This window comes from Pan paniscus, chromosome 20, assembly GCF_029289425.2.
Source record: "Pan paniscus chromosome 20, NHGRI_mPanPan1-v2.0_pri, whole genome shotgun sequence".
Lineage (NCBI taxonomy): Eukaryota > Metazoa > Chordata > Mammalia > Primates > Hominidae > Pan > Pan paniscus.
The window spans coordinates 42,879,758-42,894,382 of record NC_073269.2 but is presented as its reverse complement, the minus strand read 5'-3'; the positions used below and the strand labels follow the sequence as shown (position 1 = coordinate 42,894,382).

At 40.6% G+C, this 14,625-nt stretch overlaps 1 protein-coding gene across 2 annotated transcripts in view; it reads left to right on the top strand.

The window, feature by feature from the left end:
• ZNF850 (zinc finger protein 850) overlaps positions 1 to 14,359 on the top strand; it is a 35,011-nt gene extending 20,652 nt beyond the window's left edge. For both annotated transcript variants that reach the window (XM_008960809.5, XM_003808752.7), the window contains one exon: positions 1,907 to 14,359. In XM_008960809.5, coding sequence (XP_008959057.3) covers positions 1,907 to 4,944 — 3,038 coding nt within the window. In that variant the 3' untranslated portion in view covers positions 4,945 to 14,359. The remainder of the gene's footprint in view (positions 1 to 1,906) is intronic.
• Positions 14,360 to 14,625: the final 266 nt, after the last annotated feature.

Below are 14,625 nucleotides of genomic sequence, written 5' to 3'. Positions count from 1 at the left end.
AAGAAACTGGATCATCTGTCATTTAACATTTAGCTCCCCTCCCTTTACTCCTTTCTTTCCTATAAACAGACTATGTGATGTTAGTATTGTGTATTTCATCAAGAAGCACATATCTGGTTGTTTCTGTTTTTGTGATGTTAGCAGCCATTCCTCATCTCATCCCCTAAAAATTACTAGGTAATTTTAAAATTCTCCTTATGAACACACAGATTTAAAAAATATTTGATGTGATTTATTGTAATTACATTACAATGATTACAGTTATTATTCTTGAATTCATGCTCAACTTGTCCCATCTTTGGCCAATGGGACCCTCTTCACAATGGTTCCTGAGTCTTTTTGACATGACCCTAGGAGTCTTGAATAAGCTTCTTTGCTTTTCTAATATGCTAGCTTTTTCCATGCTCATAATGCACACTTTCTGTTCTAATCCCAAGATGCTCCAAGGAGCCTAGGTTCTGTGTAGTAAGAAATGGTATTTAGAGACAGTAATCTGTCATTAGTGTGTTCATTGCTGCCACATTGGTTGTTTCTAAGGCTTCAATGGATGAAGATGGAAAGTATTTTTTAAAAATCATGATTGCACTCTTATACTGCCAATTCAAATTCATTCATTGAATTTTAAGTTTCAGTGATTCATTTTTTAATTTTTAGATACTGATACCCCATTTGTGTCTTTTACAAAAATTTGCTTGGCCTTTTTGCTAATGAGATGTTACTTTCTCACTTTAAAAAAGTAAACTTTAGGTTTTAGGATAGTTTTAGACTTACAGAAAAGTTGTGAGGTTAGTACAGAGACTTCCCATATACATCACATGTAGTTTCCCATTAACATTTTATATTTGTACATTTGTCATAATGAATGAACGAATGTTGATCCTATTCAATAATAACATTGTTGGAGCAATGTTGTTATTATTATTTACCTTTCCTATGGTGCTGAGATCTATTATTATTAATGGAAACCCCTACTTTATTCAGATTTCCTTAGCTTTTTTATTTTTATTTTTTCTTGAGATGGAGTCTGGCTTTTGTTGCCTAGGCTGGAGTGCAATGGTACGATCTTGGCTCACTGCAACCTCAGCCTCCCAGGCTCAAGTGATTCTCCTGTCTCAGCCTCCCGAGTAGCTGAGATTACAGGCATGGGCCACACGTCTGGCTCATTTTTGTATTTTTAATAGAGACGGGGTTTCACCATGTTGGCCAGGCTGGTCTTGAACTCCTGACCTCGTGATCTGCCCGCTTCAGCCTCCCAAAGTGCTGGGATTACAGATGTGAGCCACTGTGCCCGGCCTCCTTAGCTTTTACCTAATGTCCTTTTTTCCTATTCTAGGATCTTGGCTAGGATAACACATTGCATTGAGTCATTATGTTTCCCTTGGCTTCTCTTTGCTTTGACAGCTTGTCAGGCTTTCCTTGTTTGTGATTATCTCAATAGTTTTGGAGAGTACTGGCCAGGTATTTCATAGATTGTCTCTCATTTTGGGATTTGTCTGGTGTTTTTCCAGTGATTAGACTGGAGTTCAGTATTTTTAGAAGGAAGATCACAGAGATAAAATACTGTTCTCATCACATCATATAAGGGTACATACTATCACCATGTATACCATGTATGTACACCATCTTTTTTTTTTTTTTTTTTTTTAAGACAGGGTCTTGCTCTGTGGCCCAGGCTGGAGTGTAGTGGCACAATCACAGCTCACTGCAGCCTTGAACTCCTGGGCTCAAGCAATCCTCCTGTCTCAGACTCCCAAAGCGCTGGGATTACAGGCATGAGCCACCACGCCCAACACATCTTTAATTCTTAAGGACATTATTTTCAGTTTGTCTCCCCTTCCTACCATAGATGTTTTTATTTCTACTCAACAAGGAAATGCTATGTTTTTGCTTTCTGGTTATTTTTCAGACTCGGAGTTTAGATGTAAGACCAAAGATTCATGTTTGCCAAAAGAAATCTATGAAGTAACATCATCTCAGTGGGTGAGAATGGAAAAATGTCATAGCCTTGTGGGCTCCAGTGTCAGAGATGACTGGGAATGCAAAGGCCAGTTTCAGCACCAAGATATAAATCAGGAGCGATATTTGGAAAAAGCAATAATGACTTATGAAAAAACACCAACTTTCTGCCTACAGACATCTCTCACTCTGCATCATCGGATTCATCCTGGAGAGAAACTGTATAAATCCACAGAATGTATGGCTTTTAAGTATGGCTCAGAACTTACACAACAGCAAGAAACCCATACTGGTGAAAAACTCTATAAATGTAAGGAGTGTGGGAAGGCCTTTCATCACTTTTCCTATCTTGTTAAACATCAGAGAATTCATACTGGGGAAAAGCCCTGTGCATGTAAAGAATATGGAAAAGCTTTTATTTCTGGCTCACATCTTATTCAACACCAGAAAATGTATACAGATGAGAGACCTCATGAGTGTCAGGAATCCGTGAAGGCCTTTAGACCGTCTGCACACCTTATTCAATATCGGAGAATTCATACTGGTGACAAACCTTATGAATGTAAAGAATGTGGGAAATCTTTTACTTCTGGCTCAACACTAAATCAACATCAGCAAATTCACACTGGTGAGAAACCCTATCATTGTAAGCAATGTGGAAAATCTTTTACTGTTGGCTCAACACTAATTCGACACCAGCAAATTCACACTGGTGAGAAACCGTATGATTGTAAGGAATGTGGAAAATCTTTTGCTTCAGGCTCAGCACTAATTCGACATCAGCGAATTCACACTGGTGAGAAACCATATGACTGTAAGGAATGTGGAAAATCTTTTACTTTTCACTCAGCACTAATTCGACATCAGCGAATTCACACTGGTGAGAAACCCTATGATTGTAAGGAATGTGGGAAATCTTTTACTTTTCGCTCAGGGTTAATTGGACACCAGGCAATTCACACTGGTGAGAAACCCTATGATTGTAAAGAATGTGGAAAATCTTTTACTGCTGGCTCAACACTAATTCAACATCAGCGAACTCACACTGGTGAGAAACCCTATGATTGTAAGGAATGTGGGAAATCTTTTGCTTCGGGCTCAGCACTACTTCAACATCAGCGAATTCACACTGGTGAGAAACCCTATTGTTGTAAGGAATGTGGAAAATCTTTTACTTTTCGCTCAACACGCAATCGACACCAGCGAATTCACACTGGTGAGAAACCCTATAATTGTAAAGAATGTGGAAAATCTTTTGCTTCTGGCTCAGCACTACTTCAACATCAGCGAATTCACACTGGTGAGAAACCCTATCATTGTAAGGAATGTGGAAAATCTTTTACTTTTCGCTCAGGGCTAATTGGACATCAGGCAGTTCACACTGGTGAGAAACCCTATGATTGTAAAGAATGTGGAAAATCTTTTACTTCTCGCTCAGCACTAATTCAACATCAGCGAATTCACACTGGTGAGAAACCCTATCACTGTAAGGAATGTGGAAAATCTTTTACTGTTGGCTCAACACTACTTCAACATCAGCAAATTCACACTGGTGAGAAACCTTATGATTGTAAGGAATGTGGGAAGGCCTTTAGACTTCGTTTACGACTTACTCAACATCAACAAATCCATACTGGTGAGAAACCTTATCAATGTCAGGAATGTGGGAAAGCCTTTGTCAGTGTCTCAGGACTCACCCAACATCACAGAATTCACACTGGTGAGAAACCCTATGAATGTCTGGACTGTGGGAAGGCCTTTAGACAGCGTACATACCTTAATCAACATCGGAGAATTCATACTGGTGAGAAACCTTATGAATGTAAAGAATGTGGGAAATCTTTTACTTTCTGCTCAGGACTAATTCAACATCAGCAAAATCACACTGGTGAGAAACCCTATGATGGTACGGAATGTGGGAAATCTTTTACTTCTCACTCAACACTAATTCAACATCAGCAAATTCACACTGGTGAGAAACCCTGTGATTGTATGGAATGTGGGAAATCTTTTACTTCTCACTCAACACTAATTCAACATCAGCAAATACACACTGGTGAGAAGCTCTATGATTGTAAGGAATGTGGGAAATCTTTTACTTCTCATTCAACACTAATTCAACATCAGCCAATTCACACTGGTGAGAAACCTTATCATTGCAAGGAATGTGGGAAATCTTTTACTCTTCGCTCAGCACTAATTCAACATCGGCCAGTTCACACTGGTGAGAAACGCTACAGTTGTAAAGAATGTGGGAAATCTTTTACTTCTCGCTCAACACTAATTGAACATCAGCGAATTCACACTGGTGAGAAACCCTATCATTGTAAGGAATGTGGAAAATCTTTTGCTTTTCGCTCAGCAATAATCCAACATCGGCGAATTCACACTGGTGAGAAACCCTATGATTGTAAGGAATGTGGCAAGGCCTTTAGACGTCGTTCGAAACTTACTCAACATCAACGAATCCATACTGGTGAGAAACCTTATCGATGTCATGAATGTGGAAAAGCCTTTGTCCGTTTCTCAGGACTCACCAAACATCACAGTATTCACACTGGCGAGAAACCCTATGAATGTAAGACATGTGGGAAGTCCTTCAGACAGCGTACACACCTTACTCTACATCAGAGAATTCATACCGGTGACAGACCTTATGAATGTAAAGAATGTGGGAAATCTTTTACTTGTGGCTCAGAACTAATTCGACATCAGCGAACTCACACTGGTGAGAAGCCTTATGATTGTAAGGAATGTGGGAAGGCCTTTAGATGTCCTTCACAACTTAGTCAACATAAACGAATCCATACTGGTGAGAAAACTTATCAATGTCCGGAATGTGGGAAAGCCTTTTTCTATGCCTCAGGACTCAGCCGACATCAGAGTGTTCACACTGGCGAGAAACCCTATGAATGTAAGACATGTGGGAAGGCCTTTAAACAGCTTACACAGCTTACTCGACATCAGAGAATTCATGACCTAACATAATTAATGTAGGAAACTGTTTTCATGCCATTTGTCATGGATCATCAGCAGATTCCATATGTGGGTCAAATACAATGGATGTGTATTACAGTGGATGTGTATTACTTCATATTCACTTTTTCCAGAATTAAGACTTTTTTTTTTTGAGACGGAGTCTTGCTCTGTCGCCCAGGCTGGAGTGCAGTGACGCTATGTCAGCTCACTGCAAGCTCTGCCTCCTGGGTTCATGCCATTCTCCTGCCTCAGCCTCCCTAGTAGCTGGGACTACAGGTACCTGCCACTACGCCTGGCTAATTTTTTTGTTTTTATATTTTTAGTAGAGACAGGGTTTCACTGTGTTAGCCAGGATGGTCTCGATCTCCTGACATGGTGATCCACCCACCAAAATTAGGACATTTAATACTGAAAGAAATTGATAATGAATGTAGATGAGTTTTCTATCATGATTCAAAGCTTACTGAAGTTATACAAATTCATATTAGAGAATGTGGTCAATGACAAAAGACAACCATTTACTACCTACGTGACATTAGGCTAGTTATGTAAATTCTCTGTGCCAAAATTACTAATTGATAAAATGTTGATGGCAATAGTTGTTTTTGTGTATTTTTTGGTTTGTTTGTTTTGTTTTGAGACAGTCTTGCTCTGTTGCCCAGGCTGGAGTGCAGTGGTGCTATCTTGGCTCACTGCAACCTCTGCCTCCCGGGTTCAAGTGATTCTCCTGCCTCTGCCTCCTGAGTAGCTGAGATTACAGGCATGCACCACCATGCTTAGCTAATTTTTGTATTTTTAGTAGAGACGGGGTTTCACTGTGTTGGTCAGGGTGGTCTCAAACTCTTGACCTCGTGATCCCCCTACCTCGGCCTCCCAAAGTGCTGGGATTACAGGTGTGAGCCACCGCGCCTGGCTAGTAATAGTTTTTTTGTAATAAATAAGTGTGACTATATTTTTCATGTTTGACTACTGACTTTGTTTTAAGCTTCACCTTCCCTGTCTATTTCCCTGTCTACTTTAGCCCATAACTGCAAAGGTGGCTAAGAAAGTCCTTGCTGGAAAGAAAGCAAGCAAAACTAAAGTCTGTGCGCACCTTCTCCTTTGGATCTAGTGGGCAATTTATATTAGAAATTCCAAGCCGGGCGTGGTGGCTCACGCCTGTAATGCCAGCACTTTTGGAGGCTGAGGTGGGTGGATCACCTGAGGTTAAGAGTTCAAGACCAGCCTGGCCAACATGTTGAAACCCCATCTCTACTAAAAATACAAAATTTGCCAGACGTGGTGGTGTATGCCTGTAATCCCAGCTATTCAGGAGGCAAGGCTGGAGAATCGCTTGAACCTGGGAGGCGGATGTTGCAGTGAGCCAGTCAGTGGAGCGGTCAGAACACACACAGTGTTTATCAATTAAGTTTGTAGTCAGAACACACACCATGTTTATCAATTAAGTTTGCTGTCTTATATGGACACAGTTTGTGATGCCCTAAAACAAGTAGTGGTGCCAAAGATAATCATAGGCCACCATAACAGATATAATGACAATGAGAAAGTTGAAATATTGTTGGGATCATCCAAATATGACACAGATACAAAGTGAGCACATGCTGGTGAATAAATGGAGCCAATAGACTTGTTCACTGCATGGTTATGTCAGAGGCGTGTAAACCAGAGCAACTTCTTCTCGAATAGGAGCTGTGTAAAGTAACACTGAAACCTACTGGACTGCATTCCTAGACAGTTAAGTCATTCTAAGTCACAAGATGAGATATGAGGTCAGCATAAGATACAGGTCATAAAGACCTTGCTGAGAAAACATCTTGCAGTAAAGAAGTTGGCCAAATCCAAGATGGTGACAAGAGTGACCTCTGGTCGTCCTCACTGCTATACTCCCAGCAGCACCATGACACCCAGCTAAGTTTTTATTTTTTATTTCAGTAGAGTTGGAGTCTTGCTTTGTTACCCAGGCTGGTCTTGAATTCCTGTCTTCAAGCAATCTTCCCACCTTATGAATATAAAGAATGGCCCACCTTGGCCTCTCAAAGTGCTGGGATTACAATCATGAGCCACTGCACCTGGGACTTTTTTTTTCTTTTTTCTTTTTTTTTTTTTTGAGATGGAGTTTTGCTCTTGTTGCCCAGGCTGGAGTGCAATGGCACGATCTCGGCTCACTGCAACCTCCGCCTCCCGGGTTCAAGCGATTCTCTTGCCTCAGCCTCCTGAGTAACTGGGATTACAGGCATGCTCCACCATGCCCAGCTAATTTTTGTATTATTTAGTAGAGACGGGGTTTCTCCATGTTGGTCAGGCTGGTCTCTGAACTCTGGGCAGGGCTAATTTAGATAAGGTAGTCAGGAAAGGCATTTCTTACAAGGTGGTATTTGCATGAATGTAGACATATGGTTGCATTTTATTATATGTAAATTACACTTCAATAAAGTTGATGAAAAAAATCTTACCTCATCGTCTATGCACTTCAGATTGTTGTATTTCATTCTATTTAAATTACACTTGCGTTATAAAAATTTAACACTTCTCTAAAACATATCTGTTGATTTGTACTTTTACTAATATGCTTATGGATGATTTATATATATACACACACACACACATATCTTTTAAGAAGGTTATTTTAAGGTTAATCAATTGAGGCTTTGTCTCGATTTTTTTTGAGACAGTCTCGTTCTGTTGCCCAGGCTGGAGTGCAGTGGCGTGATCTCGACTCACTGCAAGCTCCACCTCTCAGGTTCACGCCATTCTCCTGCCTCAGCCTCCCTAGTAGCTGGGACTACAGGTGCCCGCTACCACGCCCGGCTAATTTTTTGTATTTGTAGTAGAGATGGAATTTCACCATGTTAGCCAGGATGGTCTCGATCTCCTGACCTCATGATCCGCCCACCTCGGCCTCCCAAAGTGCTGGGATTACAGGCGTGAGCCACCTCGCCCGGCTCAATTGATTCTTTTGTCTCAATTTGTAGTCAGTTGAGGTTTGTCTCAATTTATGGAAACAAATCAAATGTTTGTTCTCAAATTCTTACTCTGTCATTTATTATTCTCCATATTTTTGTAACTGCTTCCTTGGAGATATTTAAACATAAATATATACAGAGAAGGTGAAGATGGAGGAGTGCTTTTTACAGTTCACAGTTGTCTTTTTCATGTGTGACAGGTTTTTGCTGTGTTGCCCAGGCTGGAGTGCAATGCCACAATCTTGGCTCACTGCAGCCTCAACTTCCCGGGCTCTATCGATCCCCCACCTCAGCCTCCCGAGTAGCAAGGACTACAGGCGCACACCACCACACCTAGCTAATTTTTGTATCTTTTGTAGAGACAGGGTTTCACCATGTTGTCTAGGCTGGTCTTGAACTCTTGGGCTCAACTGGTCCTAGCACCTCAGCCTCCTAGGTGCTGGGATTACAGGTGTGAGCCGCTGTGTTCAGCCAATACTCTTAACATTTTTACTTTTCACTTTTAAAAATTAACTCTTTTTATGAAAAAAGTAGAATTTTTTAAAGAGCAGAGAAAAGCACAATGAAGACAGAAAGATCACCTGTATATTCTTATTGACCAAAGATGATCTATTCGGGGTAAATCCTTTTTTTTTTTTTTTTTTTGAGACAGAGTTTTGCTATTGTTGCCCAGGCTGGAGTGCAATGGCACGATCTCGGCTTACCGCAACCTCTGCCTCCCAGGTTTAAACAATTCTCCTGCCTCAGCCTCCTGAGTAGCTGGGATTACAGGCATGCACCACCACGCCCGGCTAATTTTGTATTTTTAATAGAGACGGGGTTTCTCCATGTTGAGGCTGGGCTCGAACTCCAGACCTCAGGTGATCTGCCTGCCTCGGCCTCCCAAAGTGCTGGGATTACAGGCAGGAGCCACGTGCCCGGCCGGTAAATCCTTTTAATAGAGGAGTTTCAATATTTCTACTCTGCCATAATATTAGAAAGAAAAGAATCATTATTGACATCTTTACGACATTGAGTTTTTCTCTTGTACCTGGTGTGTCTTTATTTCAGTAGGTATTCTTTTATGTGCTTTAGTCTTTATATTTTTAGCATAAAAGTACACATTTCTTGTTTTACTTATTTCTAGATACTTAACGGTTTTTGTTTATAATATGATTGGGATATTTTTCTGTTATGTAATTGATTACTATTACTATGTACTAAACTGTTGGTTTTTGTCTAAGGATTATAACATTGATGAACTACTTTAGTAGATGAAATGGTTTCTTCATGAGATTGAATTGTCTAAAGAGATGTTGGTATTATTTGTAAATAAAAGTATTTGCCTATTCCTTTCTATATGCCTTATTTCTTAATTTATACTTGTAGCTCGGATATGTATAATATGAATGTCTACAGCACTAACTAGTTTCCTCACTTGACCCTTTCTTTAAGTGAGGTTTTTTTTTTGGTGTTTTTTTTTTTTTGAGACAGGGTCTCACTCTGTCACCAGGCTTGAGGGCAGTGGCATGATCACTGCTCACTGCAGCCCCAACCTCCCAGGCTCAATCAGTCCTTCCACCTCAGCCTCCCAAGTACCTGGGACTACAGGTGTGCACCGCCATGCCCGGCTCATTTTTGTATTTGCAGAGATGGGGTTTTGCCGTTTTGTCAAGGCCACTGTCGAACTTCTGGGCTCAAGCCATCTGCCCTCCTTGGCCTCCCGAAGTGCCGGGATTACAGGTGTGAGCCATGGTTCCTGGCCAAGGAAATATTTTTAATGTTCGCCATTAAGGATGATTGCTGTAGGTTTATGGTTTTGTTAATTAAAACAATTTTTAGCTGGGCATGGTGGCTCAAACCTGTAATCCCAGCACTTTGGGAAGCCGAGGTGGGTGGATCATTTGAGATCAGGAGTTCGAGAACAGCCTGGCCACCATGGTGAAACCCCACCTCTACTAAAAATACAAAAATTAGCCAGACATGGTGGTGGGCGCCTGTAATACCAGCTACTTGGGATGCTGAGGCAGGAGAATCGCTTGAACCCGGGAGGTGGAGGTTGCAGTGAACCAAGATCTCGCCACTGCACTCCAGCCTGGGTGACAGAGCAAGACTGTCTCAAAAAACAAAAACAAATTTTAATAAAGGAACTATGTCAAGCTATAAATAAAACCACTTGGGCCTATATTTAGCCAGAGATTGTATCTTCCACTATTCAAAGACAAGACCTCAAGACTTGTTATATTTTTATTAAGTTGGTTGAGGTATAATTTACATAGATTACAATTCATACTTTGAAATGAACAACTTGATTAATGTTGATATCAGTATTTGTTTAGCTACCATTACAATCATAGAGGATGTTTCCATCATCCCAAAAAGTCCCCTCATGTCCCTTTGCAGTCGGTCCTTCCCTCCCTGCTTATTCACAGCTTGCTTCAACTGCAGATCTGCTTTTTTTTTTTTTTTTTTTTGAGATGGAGTTTTGGTCTTGTTGCCCAGGGTGGAGTGCAATGGCACGAACTTGGCTTACCACAACCTCCGCCTCCCAGGTTCAAGTGATTCTCCTGCCTCAGCCTCCCAAGTAGCTGGGATTACAGGCATGCGCCACCACACCTGGCTAATTTTGTATTTTTAACAGAGATGGGTTTTCTCCATGTTGGTCAGGCTGGTCTGGAACTCCCAACCTCAGGTGATCAGCCTGCTTCGGCCTCTGAAAGTGCTGGGATTACAAGCGTGAGCCGCCACGCCCAGCCAGATCTGCTTTTTATAACTGTAGGTTTTGTTTTTGTTTTTGAGGCGGAGTTTCACTCTTGTTTTCCAGGCTGGAGTGCAATGGCGCAATCTCGGCTTACTGCAACCTCTGCCTCCTGGTTTCAAGCGATTCTCCTGCCTCAGCCTCCCAAGTAGCTGGGATTACAAGTAAGTGCAACCATGCCCAGCTAATTTTGTACTTTAGAGACGGGGTTTCACCATGTTGGCCAGGCTGGTCTCAAACTCCTGACCTCAGGTGATCCACCCGCCTCGGCCCTCCAAAGTGCTGGGATTACAGGCATGAGCCACTGCACCCAGCCTGTAGTTTTGATGTCCACACTTTCACTTCTGACATTGGCAATTTGTGTGTTCTCTCTCTCTTTCGATCAGTCTGCTTAGAGGTTTATCAATTTTATTGATCTTTTCAAAAAACCAATTAATATTTTGTTCAAATTTTTTATTGTAAAATACATATAAAATTAACCATCTTAACTATTTTTAAGTGTACAGTCAGTACTAAGTACATTCATAATGTACAACCAACGTCCATCTCCAGAACCCTTTTCATTTTGTAAAAGTGAAACTGTAAACCTTTCTAACAACACTTCCCATTTCCCCAATCTCCTAACCTCTGGTGACTACTGTTCTATTTCCTGTATGTATAAATGTGAATGCTCTAAGTACCTCACAAAAGTGGAATCACAGAATATTTCTCCTTTTAAAATTAGTTTTGTGTCTACTTGTTCTATCAGTGATAGGGGAGTGTTGAAATATCTAACTATAATTGTGTATTTCTCTATATCTTTTTCAGTTTTATCTGTTTTTAATCTGTGCATTTTGGAGCTCTGTTATTATGTACTTACACATTCAGGATTGTTTTTCCCATTTATCGTTATAAAATTCCCTCTTTGTTCCTTGTAACAGTCCTTATTCTGAAGTCTACTTTGTCTGATATTAATATAGCCATGATTGGTGGTTGCATGGTATAGCTCTTCCCATCATTTTTTTTACTTTTAAACTATCTAGGTGTTTAAATTTAAAGTGGGTGTCTTGTAGACAATGTATAGTTTTAGTTCGGTGTTTTGCTGTTATTGTTGTTGTTTTGAGACACGGTTTTGCTCTGTCACCGAGGCTGGACAGCAGTGGTGCAGTCACAACTCACTGCTGCCTCAATCTCCTGGGCTCAAGCAATCCTTGTGCCTCAGCCTCCCCAGTAGCTAGCACTACAGGCATGTGCCATGAGGCCTGGCTGTGTTCTTACATTTTTATACAATCTGACAATCTCTGTCTTTAGTTGGAGTGTTTAGGTCGGGGAATGGCAAACTATGGTTCCCAGGATAAATCCAGCCTGTCACCTGTTTTATATATAAAGCTTTGTTGGAATACAACAAATGCTCATTTGTTTACATGTTTTAAATTGCTTTTCTGCTACAACTAAGGGGTTGAATGATTTGACAGAGACTCTGTGGGTCCAGAAAACCTGTATTTACACTCTGGCCCTTTATTGATAAAGTTTTCGGATCCCTGGTTTAGATTATTAACATCTCAAGTAAGTATCAGTATGGTTAGATTTAGTTCCACTAGCTTGCCATTTGTTTTGTCCTAACTGTTGTTTGTTCTTTCTTTCTTTTTTTTTTTTTTTTTTTTTGAGGTGGAATCTTGCTTTGTCACCAGGCTGGAGTGCAGTGGGGTGATCTCGCCTCACTTCAACCTCCAACTCCCGGGTTCAAGCAATTCTCCTGCCTCAGCCTCCCAAGATGGGATTACAGGTGCACGCCACCATGGCCAGCTAATTTTTTGTATTTTTAGTAGGGATGGGGTTTCACCATGTTGGCCAGGATGGTCTTGATCTCCTGACCTCATGATCTGCCTGCCTCAGCCTCTCAAAGTGCTGGGATTACAGGCATGAGCCACCATGCCTGGCCTTTTCCTTTCTTCTTTACAATTGTTTTTTATGATTCCATTTTATCTCTACTATGGTTTATTAGTTATACCTCTTTGTTTTTATATTTTTTAGGATTTGCTCTAATGTCTATAATATACATGTATTCTTTATGTATTATGTTCTTTTTTGGGGGGTGGTAGTCGGGGGAGTGTTACTCTGTCACCCAGGCTCTGAAGTGCAGTGGCATGATCTTGGCTCACTGCAACCTCTGCCTCCCGGGCTCAAGCAATTCTCCTGCTTTAGCCTCCCAAGTAGCTGGGACTACAGGCATGTGCCACTGTATCCTGCTAATTTTTTGTAGACACAGGGTTTCATCATGTTGCCCAGGCTGGTCTTGAACTCCTGAGCTCAAATGATCCACCTGCCTCAGCCTCCTAAAGTGCTGGGATTACAGGCGTGAGTGAGCCACCACACCTGGCCTTATCATGTTCTTTTTTTTCACAAATATTTGATTTTTGAAATTGACATAGAAAAATTGTACGCATTTGTGGGGAACATAGTGATGTTTTGGTAAACATAACATATAGTCAGCAGATCAGGGTAATTATTAATAGTATAACCACCACTTCAAACATCTTTTTTGTTGTTGGGAATATTCAGTATACTCCTTCTTGCTATTTGGCTGTGGTTTTTTTAAATCTTTTTTCTTTTCTTTTTTTTGAGACAGAGTGTTGCTCTGTTGCCCAGGCTGGAGTGCAATGGCAACATCTCAGCTCACTGCAACCTCCGCTACCCAGGTTCAAGCGATTCTCTTGCCTCAGCCTCCCAAGTGGCTGGGATTACAGGCACACACCACCATGCCCAGCTAATTTTTTGTATTTTTAGTAGAGACGAGGTTTCGCCATGTTGGTAAAGCTGGTCTCGAACTCCTGACCTCAGGTGATACACCTGCCTTGGCCTCCCAAAGTGCTGGGATTACAGGCATGAGCCACCGTGCCCGGCCTTAAAATCTTTTTTTTTTTAAATTTTTTTTAATTTGTAACTTTTGTGGGTACATAGTAAGTGTATATATTTATAGGGTATATGAGATGTTTTGATACAGGAATGCAGTGCATAATAATCACATCATGGAGAATGGGGTATCCATCCTCTCAGGCATTTATCTTTTGTGTTACAAATAATCCAATTATACTCTTTTAGGTATTTTTAAATGTAAAATTACTTTATTATTGAGTATAGTCACCCCGTTGTGTTATCAAATAGTAGGTCTTATTCATTCTTTTTTTACCCATTAACCCTCATCACTTCCCCCATGACTTTTCTCATACTCCATTAACCATCCTTCTACTCTCTCTGTCTGTGAGTTCAATTGTTCTGATTTTCAGATTCCACAAATAAGTGAGAACCTGTGATGTTTGCCATTCTGTGCCTGGCTTACTTCACTTAACATAATGATCTCAAATTCCATCCATGTTGTTGCAAATGACAGGATCTCATTCTTTTTTTATGGCTGAATATTATTCCCTCATGTACACAAACTACATTTTCTTTATCCATTCATCTGCTGATGGACACTGAGGTTGCTTCCAAATCTTGGCTATTGTGGACAGTGCTGCAGCAAACATGGAGTGCAGTTGTCTTTTCGATATACTGATTTCCTTTCTTTTGGGTATATGCCCAGCAGTGGGATTGCTGGATCATATGATAGTTCTATTTTTAGTTTTTTGAGGGACCTCCAAACTGTTTTCCATAGTAGCTATACTAGTTTATATTCCTACCAACAGCATATAAGGGTTCCCTTTTCTTTGCGTCCTTGCCAGCATTTGTTATTTTTTTGTCCTTCTGATAATAGCTGTCCTAATTGGGGTGAGATGGTATCTCTTTGTAGTTTTGATTTGCATTTCTCTGATGATTAGTGATATTGAGATTTTTTTCATATACCCATTGGCCATTTGTATGTCTTCTTTTGAGAAATGTCTGTTCAGATCTTTTGCCCATTTTTTTAATCGGGTTTTTTTTTTTTTGCTATTGAGTTGTCTGAGCTCCTTATATGTTCTTATATATTCTCATATATATAATTATATAAGAGAATACTAATCCCCTGTCAGA